Below are 26,608 nucleotides of genomic sequence, written 5' to 3' on the forward strand. Positions count from 1 at the left end.
ATAAAATGAACACTGGAAATATTTTAAGCCATTAATTAATGAAGGACATCATAAGATATTATTACCATTCCAAAGAGCACTTGAGAAATTGGAGATTTATCTGTTTACCTATCTATTCATAGAAATGTCTAAGAGCTCATTTCATCTTTGGGGTTATCTGTTTCTCAGCTCAGAAATTATTATCAACTGGACAAAAATCTCTACGACTCACAAGTAACTTCACTGTGTCTGAGACATTAAGATGAACGTTGACTGTGGAGGAGTGGGTGGTGGGGGCGGGAGTAACCGGGTGACAGGCATGAAGGAGAGCACGTGATGTGATGAGCACCGGGTGCGGTAGGTAACTGGTAAATTATGGAACACTACATTGGAAGTTAATGATCTACAATATGTTGGCTAATCAAAGTGAAATTTAAAAAAAAAGGAAAAAGAAAGTAACATTGACTCTATTTCCCTAGACCTGAATGCGTACACCTGGCTATTTATATTTAACTTAAATAAATTTAAGTTATATTCGCAAAATAACTCCCTCGGGTGGAGTCCCCATACTTGTGCTCAGTAGCCCCGTGGGACCAGTGGCTGTCCAGCTGGACATCACAGATGGGACATTTCCAACATCGGAGAAGGTTCTAGTATACAACAAGGCCCTAGAAAACCTTTGGATGGCTTTGACCCTGTGATTTTAAAAGGACTCACTGCCTACATTTTTTGCCTTATTTCTAAGTTTTAGATACTTGCTGTGGCGGTGGTAGGAAGGAATGTGTCATGTGAGGGCAGTTTAGCTTGAACACAAAGAGAGACCATCAGTGGCAGGCCCACAGTGGAAGGCCTGACTTTATTAAGCAAAGCTGTTTGAATCTCATTCAGGAGACAATGAGGAGACATTTAAGGAGAATGCAATGATCAAAGATTTACTTTAGGAAAATTAATCTGAAAGCAATTTGGAGAATTGATAGGTTCTAGAGAGGGCAAAGACAGAACGACCTGTTAGCAAATGGCTTTTGTCCAGAGGTGAAGGGAAGGAATGCAGGGGGACCCCAGAAGGACAACAGACACACGGCTGTGTTTGGACACACCTGACGCATTGTTATTACCTGGTGCACGTGTTATTATGCAGCGATGACATTGCATATTTGCCTGTGTTTCAGAAGGCAAAGAGAAACTGCTTCTCACATCAGTAACCATTTTGGGAAATGTTAGTGTCAGAGAATCATTTAAGAAGTCTCAAGGAGCTGCTTTCACAGAAGTGTGGGTCAAACCGGTGCTGCTTTAAAAACATTTCATCTGTGTTTATGGTTCTTGGTGGAAATTCATTTGTAATACTAGAATAAAAATGCCAAAACAAGTTCTTACGATGGTTTGTTAGCTATTTCTAATGTATAGCATCAACATGGCAGATGGAGATGTTTATCCAATTTATGCCTGTTGAAGTGCTGTGATTTGAGGGTGGAGGGCTTTGATACCCAGGAACAAACAGGAGCCTCATCATGTTCAAGGTTGTTAAGAATGTCGTGATAGGGGCACCTGGGTGGCCCAGTGGGTTCAGCCTCTGCCTTCAGCTCAGGTCATGATCTCAGGGTCCTAGGATCAAGCCCCACATCGGGCTCTCTGCTCAGCGGGGAGCCTGCTTCTCCCTCTCTCTCTGCCTGCCTCTCTGCCTACTTGTGATCTCTGTCTGTTAAACAAATAAATAAAATCTTAAAAAAAAAAATGTTGTGATAGAGATACCCTCTGATGTGAGCAAGGCAGCTGGTCATCACTGAGCGGTTAAAGGGAGTAGACCCCTAAAATGAAATGTTTAAGGGAAATAGAAAGAGGTCAGTAAATAATCTGTGCTCGTTTAATATGTTACTAGGCCACTGGCTCCCTAGTTACTTGCCAGACTTGGGAGATACAAACATGAAAAGGCAGGTCTGTCTCCTGAGAAAACTGTGGTTACACAAGAATACAGACATACACAGTCCCTATATGTGAAATCTAATAAGAAACACAAGCCAGGTGAACCCAGTGCGGAGCAGTTGTGAGGGAGGGACACTGGCTCTGCCTGTCGTGCGGAAAGGGAGGCAAGGCCTCTTGAGGACCTCGTGTTTGGCACTTTTAAAGGTGAGCGTGGCTTCCTGAGGGAGAGAATTGGTCCCAAGCCAAGGGCACGTGTGGAGGCCTGAGGGTACAGCACATGGAAATCACAAGTGTTTTGACTTTGTTACTGCGTAGGGCGGTGGTAATTAAGTTTGTAAAATTGGCGGGGAAAAATCACGAGGGGCTGTGTTGAAAAATTTCAGCTGTGAAGGAATGGCAGCCTTTGTGATTATTTTAGTGCCTGAAGAGATAGTACATAGTCTAGGAGTATTGTTTTTGATAATGATGATTTTAAATATTTCTATAGGAAAACCGCTTATGTCCATTTTGAGTAATATACAAAGTGCACGTGAGGTTTAATAAAAACCCCTTGCCCGGCCTCCTTTGGGGTCCATCTAGGGACTCGGGATGGCAAGTCAGCCCCCTCCAGGGGAAAGCACTGCTGTAAGTAAACAGAGGCTGCCGCCTTTTTCTCTTCTTCTTCTTCCTCTTCCTCCATTTTTTTTTTTTTTTTTTAAGTATGTGGTTTAATGTGTTTTTAGGAGACAATTCCTTTAGCAGTTTGGAAGTTTCCTTGCTCAGGAGGAGAGAAATACAGAGGAAGGGAGCGTTAAGGGGAGCGCGGGAGAGGTTTGACTAGGAAAGGAGCCTGACCCAGGACAAGCGCCAAGGAAGGAGGTGAGAGAAGAAACCTGGAGGTGTTGTTCCTGAAGTAGCCGTGAGAGACGGAGGGAGAGGCGGATGGAGCTGCTGAGATGGGGGAACCACGGTTCCTGGCTCCTGGCGTGGCTGCCCAGGACATCATCTTCTCTGGATCCCCCGGATCACGTGCAGGAGACCCGAGGTACCCAGGCTCTAGAGTGTGCAGCTAAGACACAGGGTGGACCTCTCAGACTCCGGGTGCTGAAGTATCTCCTCTCTGAACCCATCTTTTCTTAATTAATGCGCCTGTTGGTTTTGCCCAGCGCCTTTTGAAGTCGTTTCTTAGGTTTTTGCGGGGCCTTGATTGGCATAAACTGTGTGAGTGCTGTGATACCTGAGACCCGAAGCAAGGTGTGCGGGGATGTTGGGGGGTTCACTGCCTAACAGCACTGAGCGGATCTGGGCAGAGGCCTCCTCTCTGTCTCCCGAGGGTCCCAGGGGTGGGCAGGGGCTCCTGGATGGAAGGCGGAGTGGTGAGGATGTGCGCATAGATCATTTCAGAAACTGGAACTCAGAGAACTTTCAAGATAAGAGACTCCGTACTAGAGTACAGAGTCGGGTTTGCGGAATGCTAGGGTCCTTCTCTGCTGTGCAGGCTTTCGATAAATATCCTTTAAGATACGTATGGATCATGTCAGGGTTACTTTTGGATTTTAAAGCTGTTAACGTAAGGACTGTCTTGGTTGTGGTTTAGGATTTTCTCACATGCCGCTGAAGTCTCAAGCACATGTGAGGTGTTCCCGTCAGTGTCTGCTGTTAGTGTTATTGATAGAATCCTGGCAGGTTCCTGTTACTCTTCTGTTCACTAATGACCATCCCCCGAACCCCCACCCCGCTTCCTTCCGACTCTTCTTCCCTTTCCCTCAGCAAACGGGACTCCAGGTAGACAAGGTTCACCACATTTAGAAATATGGATGTTCCTTAAAAAAATTTAAAGGACTTTCTTTCTTTTCTACTTTTCTATTTTAGTTTTCCTTTTATAGGGGTGGTGAGGACTATATGCCAGCCCGGGAGTCTCTAACACTCTAAAAGTAGGACCCCTCCCCGCCCCCCCGCCCCTCAGTGCCCCAAAACGAAGGTAGCTCAGACGTTACTGTAACCTGCAGTCCAGACTTAGTGACCTCCTCCTACTGTCCAATATTGAGGTAAAGTGGACTTGCCTGCTCTCTCTCAGTTATTTGATCACGCGGCTGGATTCGTCTCTGCAGTGCACTATTTATTCTAGTCCAAAGATGGGTGTGGAAGATACGGATGAAACCACGGGTCACCTAAACTCCAACCTTAGGAGCGTGAATTGTGATTTAAACACATGAAACCACTGCAGAAGACGAGGTGTGTCAGGGTGAGGCAGACATTAAGCTTGTAGACCAGAAGAAAGGGGTCCCAGAGCTGGGCCATGACGTATGAGCAGGAGTGCAGTGGGTCCTAGGAGGCCCTTTCTATGAAGTGAGAAGACTTTCATAGTCCAAGGGTCCCGGGGGTGCCTGTGAAAAGTGTTCCAGCTAAAGTGCTTCTCCTGTGTATTTAAGGAAGATTATGAATTAACAATGTGACTTTAAGCCTTGATTAAGAGAAGAAAATAATTTTATCTTTTTTTTTCCCAGCATGATGACATCACCTTATATTTCTAACTAATCACTGTCATAAAGAAAAATAATTCTTCTCCAATTTTAAGATGCAGTAGAGAATTTCTGCATCTCAATGACCACGAAAAGCTTTTCGAAATCAAGGCTGGGAAGGATCAGATTTATTACCATTACATATTTTGTCTTTATCATTTGGTACAGGCCAAATAAGATACTTAAAACACCAGAATTTATAAGAGGATATTCAACAGTAGTAATGAAAATTGGAAATATTATGCTTAAATGGAGTATCTATATCAAACTAATTATATTGGCTATTGTAGATGCAGTAAAATGAAGAACGTGGCGGGGGGAGGGTCGCGCCTGCCCTCCTGTATTCTCGAATTGGAGCCATGCCACTGGGTGTTCTTTCCTTAACAGGTTTTGCTAACACTCGGACCATTTAAAGTAAGGAAATTGTAAAATTGTCTTTTTTAAATAGCAAGAAAAGTTTCCTTTCTGCAAAAAATAAATAAATAAATTCATTGGTTTCAAGGTCAGACCATGGATTGCCATTTCTTGCAATAACACGCAATTTTAGAATATGTGCTAAATCCTTAAAAACGAGATGTACTTTTCCTTATTTATAGACATTATACCTGCACAGTCTTGCCGAATGCCAGTGCTGTAAAATGTCCAGAGAGATTTCCACGACACCTGTCGTGCTGACTGAACGAGACGTGGGTTCGTAAGGCGGGTGATGGTTGTGGCAGTTGTTCATAACTGCCAACCTGGTTCAAGGCCACGTGTTAGCAGCCACAGAATTAATCCCCTAGAGTATTTAGTAAAAATCACCATCCCAAACAAGCTCTTATCTCGTGGCTGAGGAACAAGTAGATGCTTTGTAATCAGAAAAGCTTACGTTCGGATCTCTGACTACTCCTGGGCATACTGGGGATCTATTCCACTTCTCTGAGCTTGTGTTTCCTCATTTCTAAAATGGCGACGGTCACGCCCGTTTCAAGGCATGAGTGTGACTGTAACCGAGTCTGCCATTAAAATGAAATTTTGAAATCCTTGAAATCCATTGTGAATCTCCTTCAGTACCATTTTACACAGACACTCACACAGAGTTTTCATTTTGGAAATACTTTTTTTTTTTTAATGTGTAGCAAATTGGATTTGTATTAAATAATCAATTTTTAAGAGTACTATTATTTCTGAGTACTATTATTTCTCTACAAATTTTTTACTTTTTTAAGTGCAATAGCTAGCTTGAAAATTTTACCCTCTAGACTGGATCTACACAGTTGTTTACTTTTTCCAGTCTTCATTTTTCTACGATCCATCTCTAAGTGATTCATGGGAAAAATATTCTAGTGAACATTAAATCAATTTAAGGACTTTCCATCATGATTTATGTTCCATAATATTAATTGTAAAGGATGTGGTTGGATATGAAGCAGTTTTGCAGAGAACTATACCTCAACTATTTCTAAAAATGTAGAGGTAGGATTAAGATGGAAATAATATGTAGGAATCAACATTCTTTAAAAAGGTTTTATTCATTTATTTGAGAGAGAGCACAAGCGGAGTATGGGGCAAAGAGAGGGGAGGCTCCCCCCAAGCAGGGAGCCTGATGTGGGGCTTGATCCTGAGACCTCAGGATATGACCTGAGCCAAAGGGAGAGGCTGAACTGACATAGCCACTCCGATGCCCAGAGAATCAATATTTATAAATGTTGGAGAGAGGCCAGCTGAGAAAGCAGGGGGACTAAGTTCCCACAGGTGTAAATACCTGGGGGTAAAGCGAGCTCTGAATTTGTTGACAGCAGGTAAGGATAGCTAAACTGTATTGACATGGGCTATGTGACAGTTACTGTGCTGTGTGCCTCACTTCTGTCATTCTCTGTTACGTCCTCACGGCAGCCTACGAGTTAGGAGCCAGTATAATTCCCATTTTGCATCTGAGGAAACAGGCCCCAAGGGTTAAGTGACTTGCTGAAGAGGATGAGGCAAGCCTCTGGTCTGGACATGGATGGACATGTCCTGGACTGTAGAGATTTTCTTCTGAGGAAATTGTGAACAGCCCTCTGCAGTGTCAAGAATTTGTTCCATGGATTATGGGTGTTCATTCGGCATTTTGAAGAGCTGTGACTTTTTTGGGGGTCCACCATAACCGTACACTGCCAGTGTCCATTTCCGGGAAGAAGAAGGGACTAGATTTATCTGGGCTTGGCTCTGAACCTGATTATTTATTTAAACCTCATCCCTAAATTATGTTTCATTCAACAGTTGTCTTGCCATGGGACATTTGGTTATTACTTCCAAAATGAGGAAGAGGCAATCAGTTGCCAGCAGCCACATCCCCAACAAACAGGCAGAAGTGTTAGTTTTGATCTACAGTTTTTGCCTCCCCAGATGACATTACTGTGCAGATACATTAATTAAAAACCCTAGCACAGGGGCAGCTGGGTGGCTTGTCACTTAAACATCTCACTCTCAATTTTGGTTCAGGTCATGATCTCAGGGTCCTGAGAGATTGAGTCCCATGTCAGCCTTGGCGCTGAGCTTGGGGCTTGCTTAAGATTCTCTCTCTCCCTCACCTCCCTGCTTGCTCACTCTCTCTCTCTCAATAAATAAAAACAATATCTTAGAACCCTAGCACAAAAATTGAGAATTAAGTTAGAACTTTTAAGAGCTGAGGTTGCTAACCACGTTTTCAAAGTGCATCCACTGGCTGGATGGCTGTGTAATTGGAAGCTGTTTATAATGCAGTTTTACCTCGGTCACTCTGCAGGAGTTAAGACTATGCCTTGTTAATAGCGTGGAAGAGTGTGGCTGGGTTCAGTGGGGTATCTGAACCCATCGGATAAGGATTGAAATGAAATGACTTTCTGTGTAATAACTGCCTCCTTTAGAGTAGTTCTACTTGTAAATTTTCAGAATTCATCTTCTTCCCACTTAACATTCAAAGACTTAGAATTATCTTTAGTTCAATGTGCAAAGTTTTCAAATATTATTTTTTGTTTGACTTTTATTTATATTTGCCATTTTTGTGGTCTTAAAGATAATATTGATTTATTGATTGCAAGTACAATATGGTGACATTTTGAAGGATATATGGTTAATCCAGGAAGCCTGGCTGGTGGAAAGATGTTCTAAATATTTTGTAATCATGGCTACCTTCTATCTTATATGGATTTTGTACTCACACTAACCTGCGTGCTACTACTTTCGTATCATTCAGTATGCGGTAGAATTTACTGACCTAGCAAATACATACTGAGTGTTCACTAAAGTCATGGAACTGAGCTCATTACTTGGAACGTACGAAACAGGGTGCGGTGTTCCATAGAGGGGGGTTGTAATGATAGGAATGGTAGGACAAGTAGGGAACACATGTGGGGCAAATTTCTATTTTTCAGTAATTTGCCTTAGGTTGGAGTGGACATGAGCCTCCTCTTTTCCATGATCCAAAGCAAAATGTCCCACGGAAATGATGATTCTGAGAGTCCACACTGAATGGATTTCACATGGAACTGTTTAGACAACTCAGTCTACATTGTTTAAACTGAATGGATAGTTTCAGGTCAGTATAAGGAAAAATGAGAATCTCATAGGTGAGGAATGACTGAGGAACTCATCCCATTGGAAAACACAGAAGAGGAGAACAGAAAACAATAAATAACAATGCTGGTCTTCAGAGATGGTGCCGATTTTGTTCTTTTTATAAAGATGTGTTGTGCACCCAGCTCATGAGGCATATATCCCAGCAGATGTGGTCCACCTCAGGCTGAGGGACCACTGTCCAGAAATATAATAGCAAGATTCAGGAAAATGTCGGGGGACAAGATTCTCTGTGGCCTCACTCCCTGTCACAGGGTCAAGGCCCAAGATTCAAAAACTCTGGCCAGAGATAAGGGCTCTTCTGTAGTGGGGTTACTGGAGTCAAACCGGACTGAGGGTGCCTCCTAAATGACAAGAGGAAGGAGTAAACTGAGGGAATCAGGCAGGTGATAGCTGAAAAATGGAGCCAATGGTGCAGACATTATCCTTGGTGTTTAAGAAACAAGAAAAGGCTATAGGAGGCAGGAGGGCCAGGGCTGGGAATACTAAGTGCCAGGCTGGGCACTGTGGCAGGAGTCAGAGAAAGGCTTAAAAGGATGGGACTCCATCTGATGAGATGCTGGTTCTGTGGTGTTGGGACAGGTCAAGAGTTCAAAGGTGACAAAAGTAAGCTGGATACTTTAATACTCTCATCTGTAATTATTTAGGGAGATACCTTATCTTTATGGCGGAAATCAAAGGAAGAATTCTTAGAGCATGTGCCATTTCCCCTTGAAAGCATGGGTCAAAGATGGTGGGAGGTGTGGTCGAGATGGCGATCACTGTTCAGTCACACATTAAGACTCGTTTCGCTTGGTCCAGGGCGTGGGGCACGTGCAAGGAAGAAATGAGAGGGAAGCTCTCTTCTGCCTCTAACACAACAAAGTCTCCAAGTCCCACCTCATGGTGCTTCAAGCTCAAACATTACCCTGTTCCCTTCTCACCAGCCAGCGCTGTTTTCATATTGCACACCTAACAGCGGGCTGCTGTGCTTGTTGGTGCCAGAAGAATCTCCTTCGTATGGTCGTCTGCAGGCTTGATGTGGGAGGGAGAGAGGGACCAGACACACCATTGTTATTTAGTCTCCTCTCCGGTGCTATGCCATGGGATGAAGTTGCCAGTCATTCCCTGCTACCTTTGAGCTGCCTGTGGGAGAGTGTGGATGTGGAACATTTCCGTGGTCACAGAAAGTTCTCTAAGGCAGCTTGTTCTGCTTAATATTTTAATATGGTCATGTGTGATAAACATAGTCATAAATCAGTTGTGTGCCTATGGTTTTATAGGACATAGATACTGAACATTATTTAACTGTGGTATAAAACACGTTAACTCGTACTCTTTCTTCCCCGGTAAACAAATTAGCCCAGCAATTAAACTCTTGATTCTCTGTGACAGCCAGTAGTGGAAACTTCTGAGGTCAAAGAAAAGTTTTTGGGAGAATCAGAAGGTGTATTCTCAAGTGTTCATCAATCTTTTTTTAAACATTTTTTTTTATTTTTTAAATTTCTTTTCAGTGTTCTAGAATTCGTTGTTTATGCACCAGACCCAGGGCTCCATGCAATACGTGCCCTCCGTAATACCCACCACCACCAGTATTTATCAATCTTATTAAAACAACTTGATTAGGCCTTAAGTCCGTCATCTAAAACACATTTTAAAAATGGAAACTATGCATATTATGCCAGTTTCTCAGAAAGCCAAAGCAAATAATATATATACTTATTTATAAAGATTTATCTATTAGAGACAGAGAGAGCACACAGGCATGCAAATAGGAAAGAGGCCAACGGGGAGAGAGACTCTGTCCCTACTGAGCGTGGAGCCCGACGCAGGGCTCCATCCCACCACCCTGAGATCACCCCCTGAGCTGAAACCAAGAGTCAGACGCTTAACCGACTGAGCCACCCAGGGGTCCCAATATCTATCCCTTTTAAAAAGGGACTTTTCCTCAATATATTGTGACTATTGTTGGTGATTTCTGTAATTCCCTGAATCAGGAAGGGAGAATAAGGGAAGGGTGGAGACTGGACTAAGGGTTGTGCTAACTGAACGAAGTGAGTGAGAAAAACTAAAGATAATGACAGAAGCACGATGCTAAGGAAAGCCTGGGGACATTTGAAATGAACACAGTGACTCACACTTCGAGGGGCCTGACTACTGGCTGTGCTTTTGACTTCTAGGGGTTGGGGAAGGAGTGGACTTCTGAGTGAAAAGAATGTATTTTACTTTGTAAAATCATTATATTATTAGAGTCAGCCTCCTGGCTTATGATAAAATAATAATAATAAATGACAAATAAAAAATGACCGACAGCTGTGGTGGAGGGAAGAAGAGTCAGCAGGTGTGTAGGAACATCTTTTAAGTCGTGTTCAGAAACATGAGCAGTTTTGCTTGCTGTCCACCAAGCCCTGCACGGTGAGGTGAATCCTTCCTCCAGACTTTTTTTGCTTTTTTTTTTTTTTTTTTTTTTTTTTTTCTGAGAAACCGTTTCACAAAAGGTTCCACACTAGGAAAGGTTCTGAGGTCAGATACAGTGTGCCACGCGCTGTGCTCTGTGTGATCGTTGCAGGGTCACAGCCACACTGAATGTCCCATCCTGAGAGGGCTTGCTCGCCTGGCTTAATTTAGCCTCACCGAAAATGACTGGCCTGAGGAATCCCAGGTATCGGGGCTTTGGCACCTTTTCACAGCTTGCAAACCGTGATCGTGGTCTGTAAGAGACACTTAAAATATGCTTGATTAGTCTCTGAACAGAAAAACTGAAGCAACCAAATCTCTCAAAGAGCTCTATGGCTTTATAGGAAAAAGTCCATATTTTTGGGACGTTGAAGGACGCAGGGATGAGTAGCATGATGTCTGCAAGTCAACGACAAATGACTCAGCTGAGCATACAGATGTGCCGTATATGTGTATGCACACGCACACACACGCACACACAGAGAGGGAGTGCACTCAAAATACAGGAGAATGTTCACAACTGGTGGGGCGCCTGGGTGGCTCCGTCGGTTAGGCATCTGCCTTCGGCTCAGGTCATGATCCCAAGGTCCTGGGACTGAGCCCGACATCGGGCTCCTTGCTTGGCAGGGAGCCTGCTTCTCCCCTGCCTGCTGCTCCCCTTGCTGTGCTCCCTCTGCCTCTCTTGCTTGCTCTCTTTCTGTCAAATAAATAAGTAAAATCTTTAAAAAAATGTTCACAATGGGTGAACTCTACAGTAAAGGACGTAATGAGTAATACTTTTGACATATTTCTCGAGTTCTGAAAACCTATTCTATAAAAAAAGGGAGGTATTATAAGCCCAAGCACAAGCTGCGTTGGTTATGCTGGACATGAAGGGGTAGCCCTGTGGAAGAGTTGATTAGGCAAGAGAAAGGATTTTAAGATCCAGACAGAAGTAAAGGGAGCGGAAGGCTCACGTTCTTGACCGGAGACAGTGATGCAGCTGGAGAAAAGCATTCGGGGCATCTGCTCATCGCCCTGCCGTTCTTTCCCGAGTTAGAGCTCCAGTTTCAAAAGTCGGAACCTCAGAGCATCAGGCAGGCTAATGGGAACATTGCCTGGAAAACTCGTCCTGGTGGTGCTCTCACTCTCCTCCTGGGCACTCCAGACCTCAGCATGGCTCAGGGACGCAGCCAGATTAGTGGGGAAGCCATCCTGAACAGGGGGGTCTCAGGATGGACCTGAAAGCCCCAACTCCTTGGCCCAGTAATGCCAACAGCTTGAATTTGCCGTGGCCGGGCTGGCCCGACCTTGATCTTCCTTAGACGGGCTGTTGATCCCCAGCTCGCAGCTGGCTCTGGGAGGTAACGTGTACTGGGTGGCCTGTCATCTCGTGTGCTTCTTGCCACAGACGTGGGCATGCAGTATTTTCTGACCAGCTTCTCAAGGGCTTTGCTGAAGGTTGTAGCACACGGAAGAGCTGCCCAAGTCTCGGGATTGTGCCCGGCTACATCATTTGCTGAAACAATATTGCAAGCGTTGCTGTGGCCGGAAGAGAGAGAGAAGAGTCATTTAACTTCCCGCCGTTTCCTAGATGCAGCATTTCCTATTGTAAAGCTGTTGCTAATATGCGCTTTCAACAATGCTGCCATCTTTGCCACCCAGGCTCCCCTTTGTAAGCTTCTCCTTTTCCATTCCTGTTCCTCCGCCTCTTTTTTTTTTTTTTTTAAATTGATTAATCTTTACAGCAGTAGGTTATAAAAATTGTGAATTTCATTTGTTCCTATTTCTGATAAAGGTTTTTCCATTAAGGATTCCTGCTCCTTCACTAAGCTCTTGGTACAAAGGAAAAATGTCAATCCTTGTGGTCTTCTATATTCTATCAGTTGTCATGGTATTTCTCTAACTTTAATATATGGTTCTATCCATTGCATTTATGACATATATAAAACCTTAAGACTATATCTTACATAATTATTACATTTGCTAGTAACAATGTGATATTTATAGACTTGAATACCTTGCATAGTAAGGCAATAAAGCTACAAAGAAGCATCAGAAAATGATAGTTTCTTATCACTACAAACATATGTTTATATTTTATCTTCCTTTCACAGTAGAAGCTAAGTATTAATCTCTGGAGAGTAATAATTATAAAATATATTGGTAAGAAATGATACAATTATGTTTAACCTTTTTATTGTGCTTTACATTTTATAAAGTATTGTCACTTACAATTTTAGTAAAGATGGCTGAAGAAATGATAATTCAATATGCCTACAGAGGCTTTTTTTCATATAGATTAGTAAGAAATAAATGGGGCTGCATAAGACTTTAGGGTCTTTGTTTCTCATTATTTTGTGCCATTTTTAAAAATAAGCCATATTTGTTTGGGATACTGAAGGTTTTCACTCATAATAAAATATTCCTTATTAGTTGTACATAATCTTGACGCTTATAGTAAAATTGTAAGCAAAATCCATATTCCATGACATTTTATGTAACCCTCACCCAACATGAAGTGAAGGGGTAAGGATTAAAAGAACTAGTTAGTAATATTATACATTTAAAAAGGCATTAATTAGTGAGTTCTTCACAGAAATGGCAGTGGGGCGCTGCTCTGAAAGGTTCCTCTATGTACGGAATAGCACTGTTTCAGTACGCTGACATTTGAGAGAAGTGATGAGAGATGTTTGATTATTGATTTTTTTTTTTTTTTTTGGTCCAGCTTTTCTTCTTGTGTTATTCGAATGGCATTTGTCTAGGTAGAAAATACTAGTGAAATACAAAACCATTTCTGTCCACCGCTGCCAGGCTCTGTTTAAACCCCTCGGGACTCTTGTCTTACTTTGTGTGTGACTGTGTGTTGGAAAGACTTCACTGGAACCCAGCAAACGGTGATGTCAGCCATAGCACAAGAAATGGGCTGGTATGTCCCGTTAGATAAGATTTTAAGAGGAATAGCCAGAGCCTTCAAAACTGTGTACAGAAGCATGAAATGGAATTCAGGAGCAGCGGTCTTTAAATTTCCAAGAGTCTCTACATTTCCTGTCCTTTTTACAAACTTGAGCGGCACAGAATGCATTTCCCTTCCCCATGTTGCAAATGCACTTGGCCGGCTCTCCTGGCAACAGCGGTCGCTCACTTTGCTGAGTAAGTCACAGGGCTGTTGGCAAGAAGAAGGAAAGATTTTCACTCTTGAGCATGAAACCAGATTTCCTAAATTAAATTGTTGTATCCTCATCGGAATCTTTTTATCCCACTAAAGTTTCAAAATGCTTCTGGGGGGATCATTTTAAAATTGGTCTCAATTTGGATTCACCATTGATTGGCGACTTCTCTCTTCCTCCCCTAACCCCCAGCAGGTAGACGAACCTACAACAGCTTTTATGTCTATTGCAAAGGCCCCTGTCGGAGAGTGCAGCCAGGAAAACTCCGGGTACAGTGCAGCACCTGCCGACAGGCCACGCTCACCTTGGCCCAGGTAAGGAGCTCCGGCGTTGGCAGAGACTGCCCAGAAAAACCGAATGTCTGTTTCCAGAGCTGCCTTTTGGGGTTGCTAATCAGAGAAGACCCATGACCGAAAATAAAAGATACTGCTGTGCGTTTGCAATGGTTAATGAGATCTGGAGTTGCACTTAAAAATGCATTGTTCTGTAGCATGTTAGGTAGTGCTGGGGGCCGTTGTCTCCATGTGCTTTTCCAGGCCTCCCTAAAAGCATCATCAAGAGCGCGTCCGTAACAAAAAGAGGTTAGGCTTTGGTGGGCGTGTCTTTTAGAAGAGGCCAGGAAAGAGCCTTCTGAGACACTGGAAGTGTGTCATGTCTTGATCGGTATGACCAGAATGCAGTTCAGTACTTCTGCCAGAAACCCCTGGACTGTTGATGGAAGGCGGCGCACTCGAGATTGCGCTAAGTCATAGCTCAGTAGAGGTGTGAGAAGGAGAGTCGTGGGCTGCCCACGGTGTGCATGTGAGACCGAGGCTGGCAAGCTGCCATCTGTGGTCTCTGTTTGGATTATACGGTTCACGAGCTGAGAATGTTTTTGCATTTGTAAGTGGCTGGGAAATATCCAAAGAGTAACGCTATGTGGCCCGTGAACACGCTCTGAAGTTTAGATCTGGCGTCTGTGATGACGCCGTAGCAGAGGGCAGCGCCGACCATCTCCTGACGCATTGTCTTCTGCGCGGCTTCCGTGCCCAGGGCGGGGCTCAGTAGTTGCCTCCCAGACTGGACGCCCTGCGGAGCCTGACCTATCTGCTCCTGGCTCCTTTGAGAAAACGTGATGGACCCTGGTATGAACCATGCGCACAGCTAAGGCTATGGCTTCCTCGTGATGGTTGTGTAGGATTTAGCTAAAGTTGACGCAGACGTGAATGTGCGTGAGTGAGGAGGGCGTTCTGGTTGGCACGATCAAAGGTCAAGGTCAGGGGTCTTCAGGTGATGGGGGGCTGAAGTGGGGTCAAGGACCCCCTTACTACCAGGCCCCTATGATGGCTTCATTTATATTTTTATTCCTTAGGCAATAGGGAGCCAAGAGAAAATGTTAAAAATAGAGGCAATCTGTAAAATGACATTTTAGAACCTTTATTAGTGCTGTAATCGTCTGTCATTGGGACTGAAGTTGGTGACAGATTGAGGGCAAAGAGGTTAATTAATAGACACTTCCTGTGGTTCATGCAGGAGGAACTGTGGGCCTAGGTCGGGGTGGTGGCCCGTGGAAAGTTGTAACAGAACATGAAGGCTACACCCAGTAACGGAGAAACCAAGGATCCTGGCCTCCAGCCTGGGGAAGATGGTAGAATCACTCAAAAACGCAGCCTAGTGTTCCACTATGATATAATCTCTCCGCTACCCCGGCAAATGCTGGGCCTGCACTTCGGGAGACAAAGCTTATGAGTGATGGATCCACTCGACCGGACCTCTTTCTGGGGGTGTCGCTGCGCAGTACTTCTCTCTGGGAAAGGTGCTCTTAAGGTCCTATAGAAGTTTCTCTTCCACTGGACTCTCTCCTGTGCCATAAGCCTTTTCCAGTGCACTGAACAGCCTCTTCTGTTTCTCTGGTGTGTGCTCCAGTCTTGATCGCCTCACCACTCTGAACTGTTCTTAGTGAAAACAGTCACAACAAATTATCATTGAGCCCCAAGCTTAATTATTTTCATGTGTTATGTAATGTACTTATTTCATAACACTCTAAGGACGGTCAGTAACCTTATTTTAGATTTAGGCATAAAGAGATTAAGGAAATGAACTTGTGAGATCGGGGTTTGACCTGGGCTGTGTGATCTAAACTTATATCTCCCCATTTTTTTTTTTTACCACACAGGTATGTTTGCCCCGAGTGTCATATGCTCGGATATCCCCAGTGATCAGACAGCTGATTTAAGACTTAGGTCAGAAGGATGCAGTTGGGGGTCAGTGAGGACCATGGCGGGGGCAGAGACCAAGGCCCCCGTAAAAGGGCTGCTCCTGCCAGTTTGTTAGCAAGTGATGGTTGGGTGGTGTCTAGCGTGGCCAGTCTTTTATTTAATTAAGAGAAACCATAAATATGGATTTTTTTATGTGAAATTTCTCATATAAAAATACACCCCATTTGGGGGGAAAAAGAAAAAAAACAGAAGACCAAAAGAAAAAGCAACCTACAGCATCTGTCTAAATGCGCATCACACCGTACAGGTGAAATGGTGCGTTACCGTTAGGTGCGTGGGGAGCCTGGTGTGTCGTCAGCACTTAACTCAAGTGAGTCATTGCTGAGAAGCTGTATGCTGAGAACTTAAGAAGACTCTCCGGACTCTCCATACTGCTTTGGTTAGAATTCCTACATCATCATTTCCCGCCTGTGTCAGCTTGGGGACATCTGTTACCTGGGCTAATGGTATCTACTTCTTATTTCTTGTAAAGGTTAGTTACTATATGAAGAGTATTTAGAACAGTCACTAGAGGGGCGCCTGGGTGGCTCAGTTGGTCAGGGGTCTGCCCTCAGCTCAGGTCATGATCCCGGGGTCCGGGGATCCAGCCCTGCGTCAGGCTCCCTGCGCAGAGGGGAGTCTGCGGCTTCCTCTCCGCCCTCGCTCCCTGCGCATGGGCTCTCATTCTCTCTGTCTCTCAAACAAATAAATAAAAAAAATCTTAAAAAGAAAGAGCAGTAGCTGGAACATCAATAATTAGATGTCTTAAATGCTTTCTTGTTGTTACTTGTTAAATTATTATTCATGAGTACTTAGCGCACACACACGCATGCACACACACACACACACACACACACACACACATGCCCGCGTGCACATGTCTATGTCCTTCACCGTGAAATCAATCCAGACTTGGGCTAACTCCTTTCAAACAAGTGGAAGCATCTTCCCTCTGACGCTGTTCGTCCGGAAGCTCATGTATCCCCTCAGCTGCTCACTTGGACCCTCAGGTCCTTGGAGTGAGGATCTCATACCCCCAGCGGTCCAGGCTCTGTCCTGTCTCAGGGGCCCACTGCCATGACCACGCCGGGCTTTGTCAGTTCCTAGAACTGCTCTGCATTCGATTGCGCAATGCAGACTTCTATTTTCCCTACATTATTTTTGCTCTGTACATTGTTAACCCCTCTCTCAAGTTCTTCTAGAGCTATCTGGCCTTTTCTTTCATCATTTTCTCCCTTGATAGGCTCTGACTTCGGCTACTTTATTTCGGATGTCGTTAAATTCCTGTTCCAGGTTTTATGCAATTGCCCATTTGTGAATATTCCAAGTGTCAGTAAAGCCTCTTGTACCGAAGAACTTGTGGGTTCAGATCTCTGGTGTATTTTCAGCATGTCACCCAGTACCTTGCCCATGGTGGGGTACAAAGCAAATAATGGGAAATAAACAGTGACAGTTCTTGAACCTTGACACATGGATTCAGTACATCCACATACTTTAGAAGTTATAGTTGGGCATTTATAATCACATAATCATAAAAATTTTGATTGTTTTGTCACCACTTATTAAGTCCCTTTATTGCATTTATATTCTGGAACTTGTATTTTTCTCTAATTCTCATGACAGACCTGCAAAGTACCTATTATTATCTAGAACTGTTTTGTTTTTTTTTTAAGATTTTATTTATTTATTTGGCAGACAGAGATCACAAGTAGGCAGAGAGGCAGGCAGAGAGGGAGGGAGAAGCAGGCTCCCTGCTGAACAGATCACCCGATGCAGGGCTCAATCCCAGGATGCTGGAATCATGACCTGAGCTGAAGGCAGAGGCTTAACCCAATTAGCCACCCAGGTGCCCCTTATCTAGTGTTTTTAATAAAGAGACTCCATGAAGTTAAGTAATGAACCCAACGTCACACAGTTAACAACATGAGTGCTAGGAATGGAAAGTCTTATGGGTTTCTTTAGAGCCCTGCATTTTCCACAGGTCCACTCTACAAATCTGGTAATCAGTGTCCTATTACCCAGCTACTTCTCTATACTTAAACTGTCCTTCCGAAATACTCTTGGTGGGGGGAGGGAGGGGTGCTACATAAAGATTTAAGGAGAATGGGAAAGATGTTTTAAAGAGTACTTATTTAATCTGAAATTTAATTTTATTTTGTTTAATCTTATTTATTATTTTTTTTTAATCCAAACCTTTAGTATAGTTACTAGATGCAACAGCACTGGTACACGGTGAATAAATAGAACAGGCCCTTTGATTTTTTATCAATGACAAACGTCCACACTCAATAGTACCTTCCAGTACCTGCTCTGTGGAGCTTCTGAATAATCATGAGCGTCTGTAGGCCCGCGCTCAACAGTGGGTGGGCAGGAGCTGAAATCTGCTGAGGGGAGGGATTTCTCCGTTGAGAATAGGCAACTCTTAGGCTTCCTTTTTCCCAACTCTAAAGAGATCTACAACTGACAGAATTTTCTCTAGTCAAGAAAAAAAATAAAAAGAAAGGAAGGACTTTGTGTGGCTGACAAGTTCCATAGCAGAGCATGGAATGGATGTGGTTTATCTGAGCTCCTCTAGGGAGCTGCTTATATACAAAGAGAAAAATCAGAACCTACTTAGGTACCTGGGCTATTTCTTATTTTAGCATCATTTCATTTCTTCTGGTCTGAAAAAAATTGGTCTACAGTGGCCTTTGGCCTTTCATGACTCTTGATCGTAAACTCCTAATTGTTTTCTGTTGTTGTGGGGCACTTATTCGTAATGCCAACATTTCCTCAGTGCTATTTAAAATTTGTGTGCAAGATAATGAGTGGCCTCTCATACATAATGCTCTAAGTTTTAATTGTTTACATGTTTCACATTTAATTTGATGCTTCTAATGCATTGGCAAGGAGGACAGATAGCCATTTCTGTCATGGTTTTAGGGTGGGGAAGCTGATGTCCAAGGTTTCAGCTTGACCTTGAGAGTAAATTGAAAATCAGCTGGTACATCAGGTTTTCCTCCACATTTAAATCAAAGTACCTCTTTATTTCATGGAGACCTTGACAAACGTTTCCACTAACCAAAACAGCCCTTGGGAACATGAATGCTTACTGGAAAATAGTGAACAGCGACTGATTGGAAAAACATGGCAGGCCTCCAATTTTCATTTGCGTTTGAAAGAGTGTCCACATGGGTCCACACAGACATGGCACAGGCTTGAGCTCAGAAGGAGGGTTGCTTTGTACTTGCATATGTATCTCTGATCCTGTGCTTGAACAATGAAATGGGCGACCTAAAGGAACCTATGTCATCACTGTCTCCCTCGTTAGTGTGGAAACTCAAATGATGAGCAAGTCATAGCTTCGAGGCATTTCTTTTTTTTTAATTAATACAAAAAAATATGAACAGAAAAAATAAACTTTTCCAAGATATGTAGAAAATACACAGCTTTTAGAAATGACTGGAAACCAAAGAAGGAACTTAAATTGGAAAAAGAAGCAGCACCAAGAAGCTTAAAGATGCTTGTCCCTCCTCCCCCAGGACTCTGCAGATTCAAGGTTACAGCAGGCATGGTCCTTCTGGTCCATCTTATGGAAGTGTGGTGGAAAGGAATGGGCCTCTGGCAAGCTGTCAAAGATATCCGGGGACCAATTCATAAGAACATAAAACTTCCAGAGACTGTGTGACGTGTGAAGAATTGTGCTCGGGCTGATGAAGTTTTGTTAGAATATGATGCTCATGTTGAGGAACGTGTTCACAGGGGTCATGCTAAGACAGCTTCTCCTCCTCAGCCCTGCAGGCTCCTGCTCCCTAAGTCCTAGAGTGCCCTCTCCTGTGTCCTGTGTCCCTCGCTACCACTTCTTCCTGCCATTGTCCATACTCCAGGAGGATGCAACCTCCTGAAGACAGTAGAGCTTCTGGAATAGGGAGAAACAGACTTGTTTCTCTAACAGGACACAGGCTTAAAACACAGGAAGAATATTTATGAATAAAATAATTTATCAACTAAAACTAATCAGAAGCAAGAACGGATGTGGAATCAAGGGGAGAGAGCACATGGCATAGGATATTCTATCTTGCAATATTGAACTTGGAACCACCTGGGAGCAGAGAGCTGGAGAAAATGGTTTCCTGCAGTCCCTTTCCTGTCAGATGTTCTGGGCTTGAGTTCCGCTGCTTAGTGGCTGTGCGACTATGGGCAAGTGACTTAAACTCATTGTCTGTTTTCTTGTCTTGAAATGGAAGGAAACAATTTCATGAAAGTTTTTGTGGATTAAATGGTTTAACTCTCTCAAGAATGTAGCAGCACCGAGAAGAGGAAATAGCGAGCGTGGAGTTACATAGTAAACATTCAGAAACTGTTGCTCTTAACTGACATTCGTTCAGGGTAAGAGTTTTCTGCCAAAAAAGCATCAAAGCAGCTGCTGAATTCACACCCGAAGTTTATATCTCCAGGACTCCTTAGTTCGATGAAGGTAACAAATTTTTCATCTCCCCAGCACAAATTCGGGGTACCCTGAGTTAACCACCATCAACATCCTGTGGTTTCCACTCAATTTATTAGTTTCCCCATGAATCAGAAGCCAGGAGATTACTGCAGCCAAGAACTCTAGGAGATTTTTTTCCCCCTACAATCACTATAATTACTTTATCTCAAAAAGAACTTTATCTTTGCCACTCTAATGAGATACTCTGCCATGGAATAGCATTAAAGCTAAAAGGTTTCTGATGAGAAATGGTGCAATAAATAGAGTAAGATGTAAAATGCCTGGCATGATGGATTTTATTTAAAATTGGTTTATAGATTAGGAACAATTTATGTGAGGAAATTTATTAAGAAATATTGTCTAAATGTATAACCATTCCTAAATTTAATATTTGTTACAGATTAATTGTTAGTAAGGAGTCTACTTGCTTCTCTTAATATCAAAAGCTATATAATAAAGCCTTTGGATATATCTAAGCTTATTTAGGAAATGAGAATGTGTTACAACACTTTTACTTATTTATTCAATTGTTAGGCATTTCTGAGCTTTTGGATTTTAATGAAAGAATCATTGCAAATTATTTTATGTTTTTTAAATATATATATTATTTTTAATTCATTTTGAAATTTTTATATATATTTTTAAAAATTTTTAAAGATTTTATTTATTTATTTGACCCAGAGAGAGATCACAAGTAGGCAGAGAGGCAGGAAGAGAGAGAGGGAGAAGCCGACTCCCCACTGAGCAAAGAGCCCAATGCGGGGCTCGATCATGACCTGAGCTGCAGGCAGAGACTTAACCACTGAGCCACCCAGGCGCCCCTCTATTTTATTTTTTAAAGCCCCTTTTGGATGTCAAAAATGGCCCTGAAGTCTGTTCAGATCTTAGGCCTACAAAGAAGTGAGTTTTGGTGTGGATTTATCTCACGTCAAGGATTTAGGATTGAGAGGGAGCTGAACACAGTGCAGTCTTGCTTCTTGCAGGTGTCAGGGCACCCTCATACTCACTTCCTGCCATCAGTTCTGCCATGAGATTTCTCTGGGCGGTAGCGACTCCCCCCTCCATCTTTCTGACGCCCACCTTCTCTGTGCTGTAGTCCTTTTGGTCCTCACTGTAGAACACCGGCTGTCTCAGCCACAAGGATGGCCTCATGCTAATCAACTACCCCATGGAGAGTGACTGGCAAAAGATTGAGAGATTAAGATGTTTTCCTCTTTCCCAAACCAATACCTGCAAAAGAGCCAGTCTAAGGTAAAAATAAACAAGTAATTATAATAAACCAAACCTCAAAGGATTATTGTAAAGAATTTTAAGTTTTGATGATTTATTTTTTATTAAAGCATTATTTTTTGATAGTTTACAAATAGATCAAACACTGTAAATTCTAAATGTAAAATGACCTACCGAAATTGGGTTCATCCAAACCTCTTCAGGGTTATCAATGCCAACTGATAGAACGGATTTAAAATTGTAAGTGAATTCTCCTAGTGTCATTCTCCTAAAACTTAAAGTAGTTTTGGATAATCCATGTGTAGTGTTCAGACTTAAAAATACTCTTCACCACCAAGATCTATCTCCAGTGACTACAGATTAACTTACATGACCAGTTTTACCAAATTTACAAAAATAATTATAAGGAATAATTTCATTATGGGACACTCTTTTGGAATTTTTTATCTATATTATGATTGCACTATGCATTTGATTATCTTAAACATATTTAGTGATATATTTTCTTGTCAGATTTTAAGAAATGCCTAGTTTATTGAAAGCTAAAGATCATAGCTAAATTCATCTTATGGAAATTTTCTTCTTGAACATATCCATCATATAGTCCTTTGAATATACTCAAAACTCTAACTTTTCATGTAAGAACTTTTGGGTTATACTGATTTCTTTCTACTGTTTATTTCAGTTGTTCTGTTTTTCCAGAATGTTCATTTTTCCCACCAATTTCTCTATCACCCATTTCCCCCAAATTTCTTTTAACCGATGATAAAGTCTGCAGCGTCTTATGTTGAACTGGATTGTTGAAATGGCTTTCAAAGACCTCTCCAGCATGAACTGAACAGTTGCTGTCCATCCAAGCATCCGAGATGTTAGATTTGTTTCTGCGCCAGCTCTTTCCTGCTGTAGCTCGAGGCCCTCTAGGCAAACAGCAGAAAGGAAGGAGGATGTTGAGCCACACACAGCACACTGAAGGCAGAGAGGGGACCTGAGGAGCTCAGGGCAAAAATCACAAGAGACTCTGAAAGATAGAGACCAGACTGGAGGTTGGCAGATGGAGGAGGGTGGGGGATGGGCCAGATGGGGGATGGGCTTTAAGGAGGGCACTTGGTGTGATGAGCACCAGGTGTTCTATGTAAGTGCTGAATCCCGAAATTCTATCCCCCAAAAAATATTGCCCTGCATGTGAGTGCAAATAAGTGTGTGTGGGGGAGGGGGAAAGAGTTTAAATAAAATTTTTTTTTAAATGAAGAGTTCAGGGGCGCCTGGGTGGCTCAGTGGGTTAAAGCCTCTGCCTTCAGCTCGGGTCATGATCTAGGGTCCTGGGATCGAGCCCCGCATCAGGCTCTCTGCTCAATGGGGAGCCTTCCCCCCCCTCCCCGCCTGCCTCTCTGCCTACTTGTGATTTCTGTCTGTCAAATAAATAAATAAATAAATAAATAAATAACCTTTAAAATGAAGAGTTCACATCACCAAGACCAAGCTACACATTTTATAAATAATCAAGTAATAATTATATTATGTAAATTGACTTTTCTGTTTACTGGGTAAATCAGCTTTTGGTGAATTGATATTCAGCTGACTTCCCTAGAAGCGCCTCCTACAAATGGCCCCAGAACATGCCTGTATAGAAGAACACAGTCTGAAGATAAAACTTTTTCATTCAAGTTCGAGGTCATTTTAGTGGCTCTCAGTGACTCCTCCAGGGTTTTCGCGGGGGTTCCGGTAGGAGGAGAGAAGTTAATGAGAGAAGGAGGTGGAGGGAGCAGAACGGCCTCTTGAACTTGGCTTGAGCCTCATGGTTTAGAGGAGAACGGGAGCAGAGTGGTTTTTCATCAGTCCGCGTGAGAGCCTGGGCAAACGTGGGAGCTGGCACTTTCGGAGCTGTGGAGAAGGGAGCCCCGCATCCCCCTCGTACTGGGAGATCCTGGGCAGGACTGCCAGTTAGCACACTGGTATCCAACCCCATTTGGTTTCAGATAACCAGCGAATACTCCTTTAGGATAGGCACATTCCAGACCCTGCATGGAACGTAACTGCACTACTGACCTTTTATCTGAAATTCGTGTTGTCCTCTATACTTCATCTGACAACACTAGTTCTGGGATCATGTCTTTCCTGTTGGCCGGGCCATCGGTGTAACAATCACGGGTCACTGGCATGGACACCAGGGAGGCCCTCAGTGGGCTTTCGATCAAGCTGCATCAGAGGCAAGCAGAAGCGGGAGCAGGAGATGAGCAGCGAGTCTGGCGAACAGAACAGTTCTAGCGACAGACGCAGCAGTGGTCATGCCTGGGGAGCAGTCCCAGCAGCACAGTTCTAGTGACAGACGCAGCAGTGGTCGTGCATGGGGAGCAGTCCCAGCAGCACAGTTCTAGGAATCTAGAACCCAGGATCCCTGAGGAATAATCCCAACAGCCAGAAGCCACCTAAGCCACACTCCCCTTTACTGGACGAAAGTGTTTGTTTCTGAAGGACTGCTGATAATTATTAGTAAATCAAAGGGAACTTCTCACTAGAAAAATAAACACATGGAAACAATAAATGTGTTTTTGTGGGATGGAAAATAAAAGTTCATTTTTTTCTAGATTACATTAATGTGAATCTTTAATTGTTGATAAACAAATAGTAAAAATACAGTTATCCATTGAAATAAATAAAATGTCAAATACACATATGAAATTGCTTGTGATAAAAGTCACTTGTAAATTTATTTATGAAGTAAGTGAAATGCTCTCCAGCTGAGCTACAGGCAGCCTTAGGCGGCAACTTACAATTCCATTGTTTCAGTTACAGAAATTCTTAGGTTGAGAGCTTTTGTCAGAACCGCAATGTTTTTCAGAACTTTCTAGAATTTCTCTTTGGTCATTTGTTATTAGTTGGAGTGATTTCAGTAAGTTGAAGCCTGCATAAATGTTGGTCGGTGTTGGTGATTCACTAACATTTTAATCTGGTTAATAATTTGCATTTGGACTTTAGTGGAGAAAGCTTTTCACTGCTTCTTTGTTTAGGGACTCTGTATTAGTAAGTGATTTTTTAAAAATCGTGTGTTTACTTATAACTTTTTGAGAAAAAAGAAAGCAGTTGTACAAATGCATGTTCCCGTAGCACACCTGTAGGCTGCTCACGGCATCAGAGGTCCCTGGAGCTGTGGGTTCTTACCAGGCAGTTATCCTGCATCAAGCTGTAAATTGTGTCTAATCATTTCTGCCTGCATGTTTAGCCATGTTCCAGACCCATGATGATGGTGTGAAATTTTGGAAACTGTAGGTACAAAGTTCAATCATGCTATTCTAAGATGTACGTGTACATATTTTAAAGTGTATTGAGTTCTCTATATCTATCTCTCTAATCTATCATCTATCTATGGTGAGGAGTGAGTATTATTAATAACTAGTTTATTGAATGTTTACCAAACACCAGGGTCTAACCTCAGTATTTTGCCAAAATATCTCATTTAGTTTTTCTATTTGTATAGTTCTCTTTTTAATTTTCATATATATGCATTGTTAAATCTCTGCCATTTTTAACGTGAATGATGGTAAAAGTTTTCCAAAGTTTGTCAGTCATTAATGACGTGTGGTCATTGGAAATTGATTGAGCTACCTAGCACTTTATTCTTTGTTCAAGATGATACCTTTAAAAACAAGAGAAATATCTACTGCAACTACATAGAATATTTTGGCAAAATCACAAGCTGAAGGTATTTATAAACATGAAGAGATAAGGTTTCTCAAAGAAAGTTTTCCCTATACCTTATTATTTCATTTTAACTTGCTGTTAAATGTGTCACAGTTTAGAACTGCGGTTCCTTATTATTGGCTAACAATGCTGTCCCCCGGCAGTGATGGGATGAACACTCACCTAACAGGTGCTTAATTAGTAAGAGTTGAGATGCGGTTGTTCGTACTTTACTATCCACCATCCATGGCACAGCCCTGGGCATCATGGCATCAAGTCTGCAGTAGGGTGGGGTGATGGGGAACAGCCTGTATGTCTCATTTACTTAAAAAAGGAAATACTAACAATAATTTTTAGAAGCCTGTTTGCAGGCTTCTCCTTAGATGGCTTCTCCAAAACTTGGTCATGTGGCCACCGGTAATTACAAAGGAAGCTTGCAAAGCCAACGTTTTCCAAAGATGAACAGGATATCCATGATTGGCTTAGACCAATCTCGTTTATCCACTGATTTGGGTCCACTGCTTCTACAAACAAAACCAGCATTCTGTCAGTAAGGAGAGAGAAGGAGATGGGTGTTGGGCGGGCCATGACTGATGGCTGCCATCTTTGTAAATGTGTAATTGCTGTCGATAACCTCCATGAATTCCTCACTTTCATTACAGAGTCTGTATTATCCAATTATATACTCTATTTGTATCACGATGGCTACCCTAGGAATTCAGTTAGTCTTGAGCTTGTTTTTGTGTGCAAATGCTGTTGCTGTTTCAACATTTGTTTCTGTACATAAATGCAGTTCCTTGGTTGTTTACAGAATGAAATTGATATCCATTTGACCACATAGAAGCTTTATCAAGAATTGGGTAAAGAAAAAAATAGATATTTAGGGCAGTGGGCTAATTTATTTGTTCTTGGCTTAAGAAGTACCTGGTCCAAAAACCTCACTGGGAAGGATAACTGGAATTCAGGAGCTCTGTCTTACTCCATAGTAGATCTTTGCCAATACTTTGTAAAAGAACAAATATATTACCTAGCACTAAGAAAATGTGGGAGGTGGGAAAGCCACACGGAATGACCCCACTACAGAATTAGACAAGACTCTACAGATCAGGACTGTGACATGTTTTTGCAGTCATTTTACAGAAGCATTGATACTAATGCACACATCCGTCTTTCATTGGGGAATATTAAGCTACCTGCATAAATGCATCAGTGAAGCCCGATGAGAAGTGGTGAGGTTAATTGACTTTACGTGGGTCCACCGTGAGAAAGGATACACACTGAGGATTAAATCTGGGAACCTGAGTTTAGATTCTTATTCAAAGCACCCATGTTCATTTTCATACTAGGACTGAGGGAGCATAGAGCCTTGCTCTGCAGCTTTTTCCCCCAAAAATACAGATTTACTAGACTACATCTCCTAAAGTGGGAGTAGAA

At 42.6% G+C, this 26,608-nt stretch overlaps 1 protein-coding gene across 6 annotated transcripts in view; it reads left to right on the forward strand.

The window, feature by feature from the left end:
• Nucleotides 1–26,608, forward strand: part of PRKN (parkin RBR E3 ubiquitin protein ligase) — a 1,292,545-nt gene that overhangs the window by 494,938 nt on the left and 770,999 nt on the right. For all 6 annotated transcript variants that reach the window (XM_059176590.1, XM_059176589.1, XM_059176592.1 and 3 more), the window contains one exon: nt 13,754–13,875. In XM_059176590.1, coding sequence (XP_059032573.1) covers nt 13,754–13,875 — 122 coding nt within the window. The remainder of the gene's footprint in view (nt 1–13,753; nt 13,876–26,608) is intronic.

The sequence above is a fragment of the Mustela lutreola genome, chromosome 6, assembly GCF_030435805.1.
Source record: "Mustela lutreola isolate mMusLut2 chromosome 6, mMusLut2.pri, whole genome shotgun sequence".
Taxonomy (NCBI): Eukaryota; Metazoa; Chordata; class Mammalia; order Carnivora; family Mustelidae; genus Mustela; species Mustela lutreola.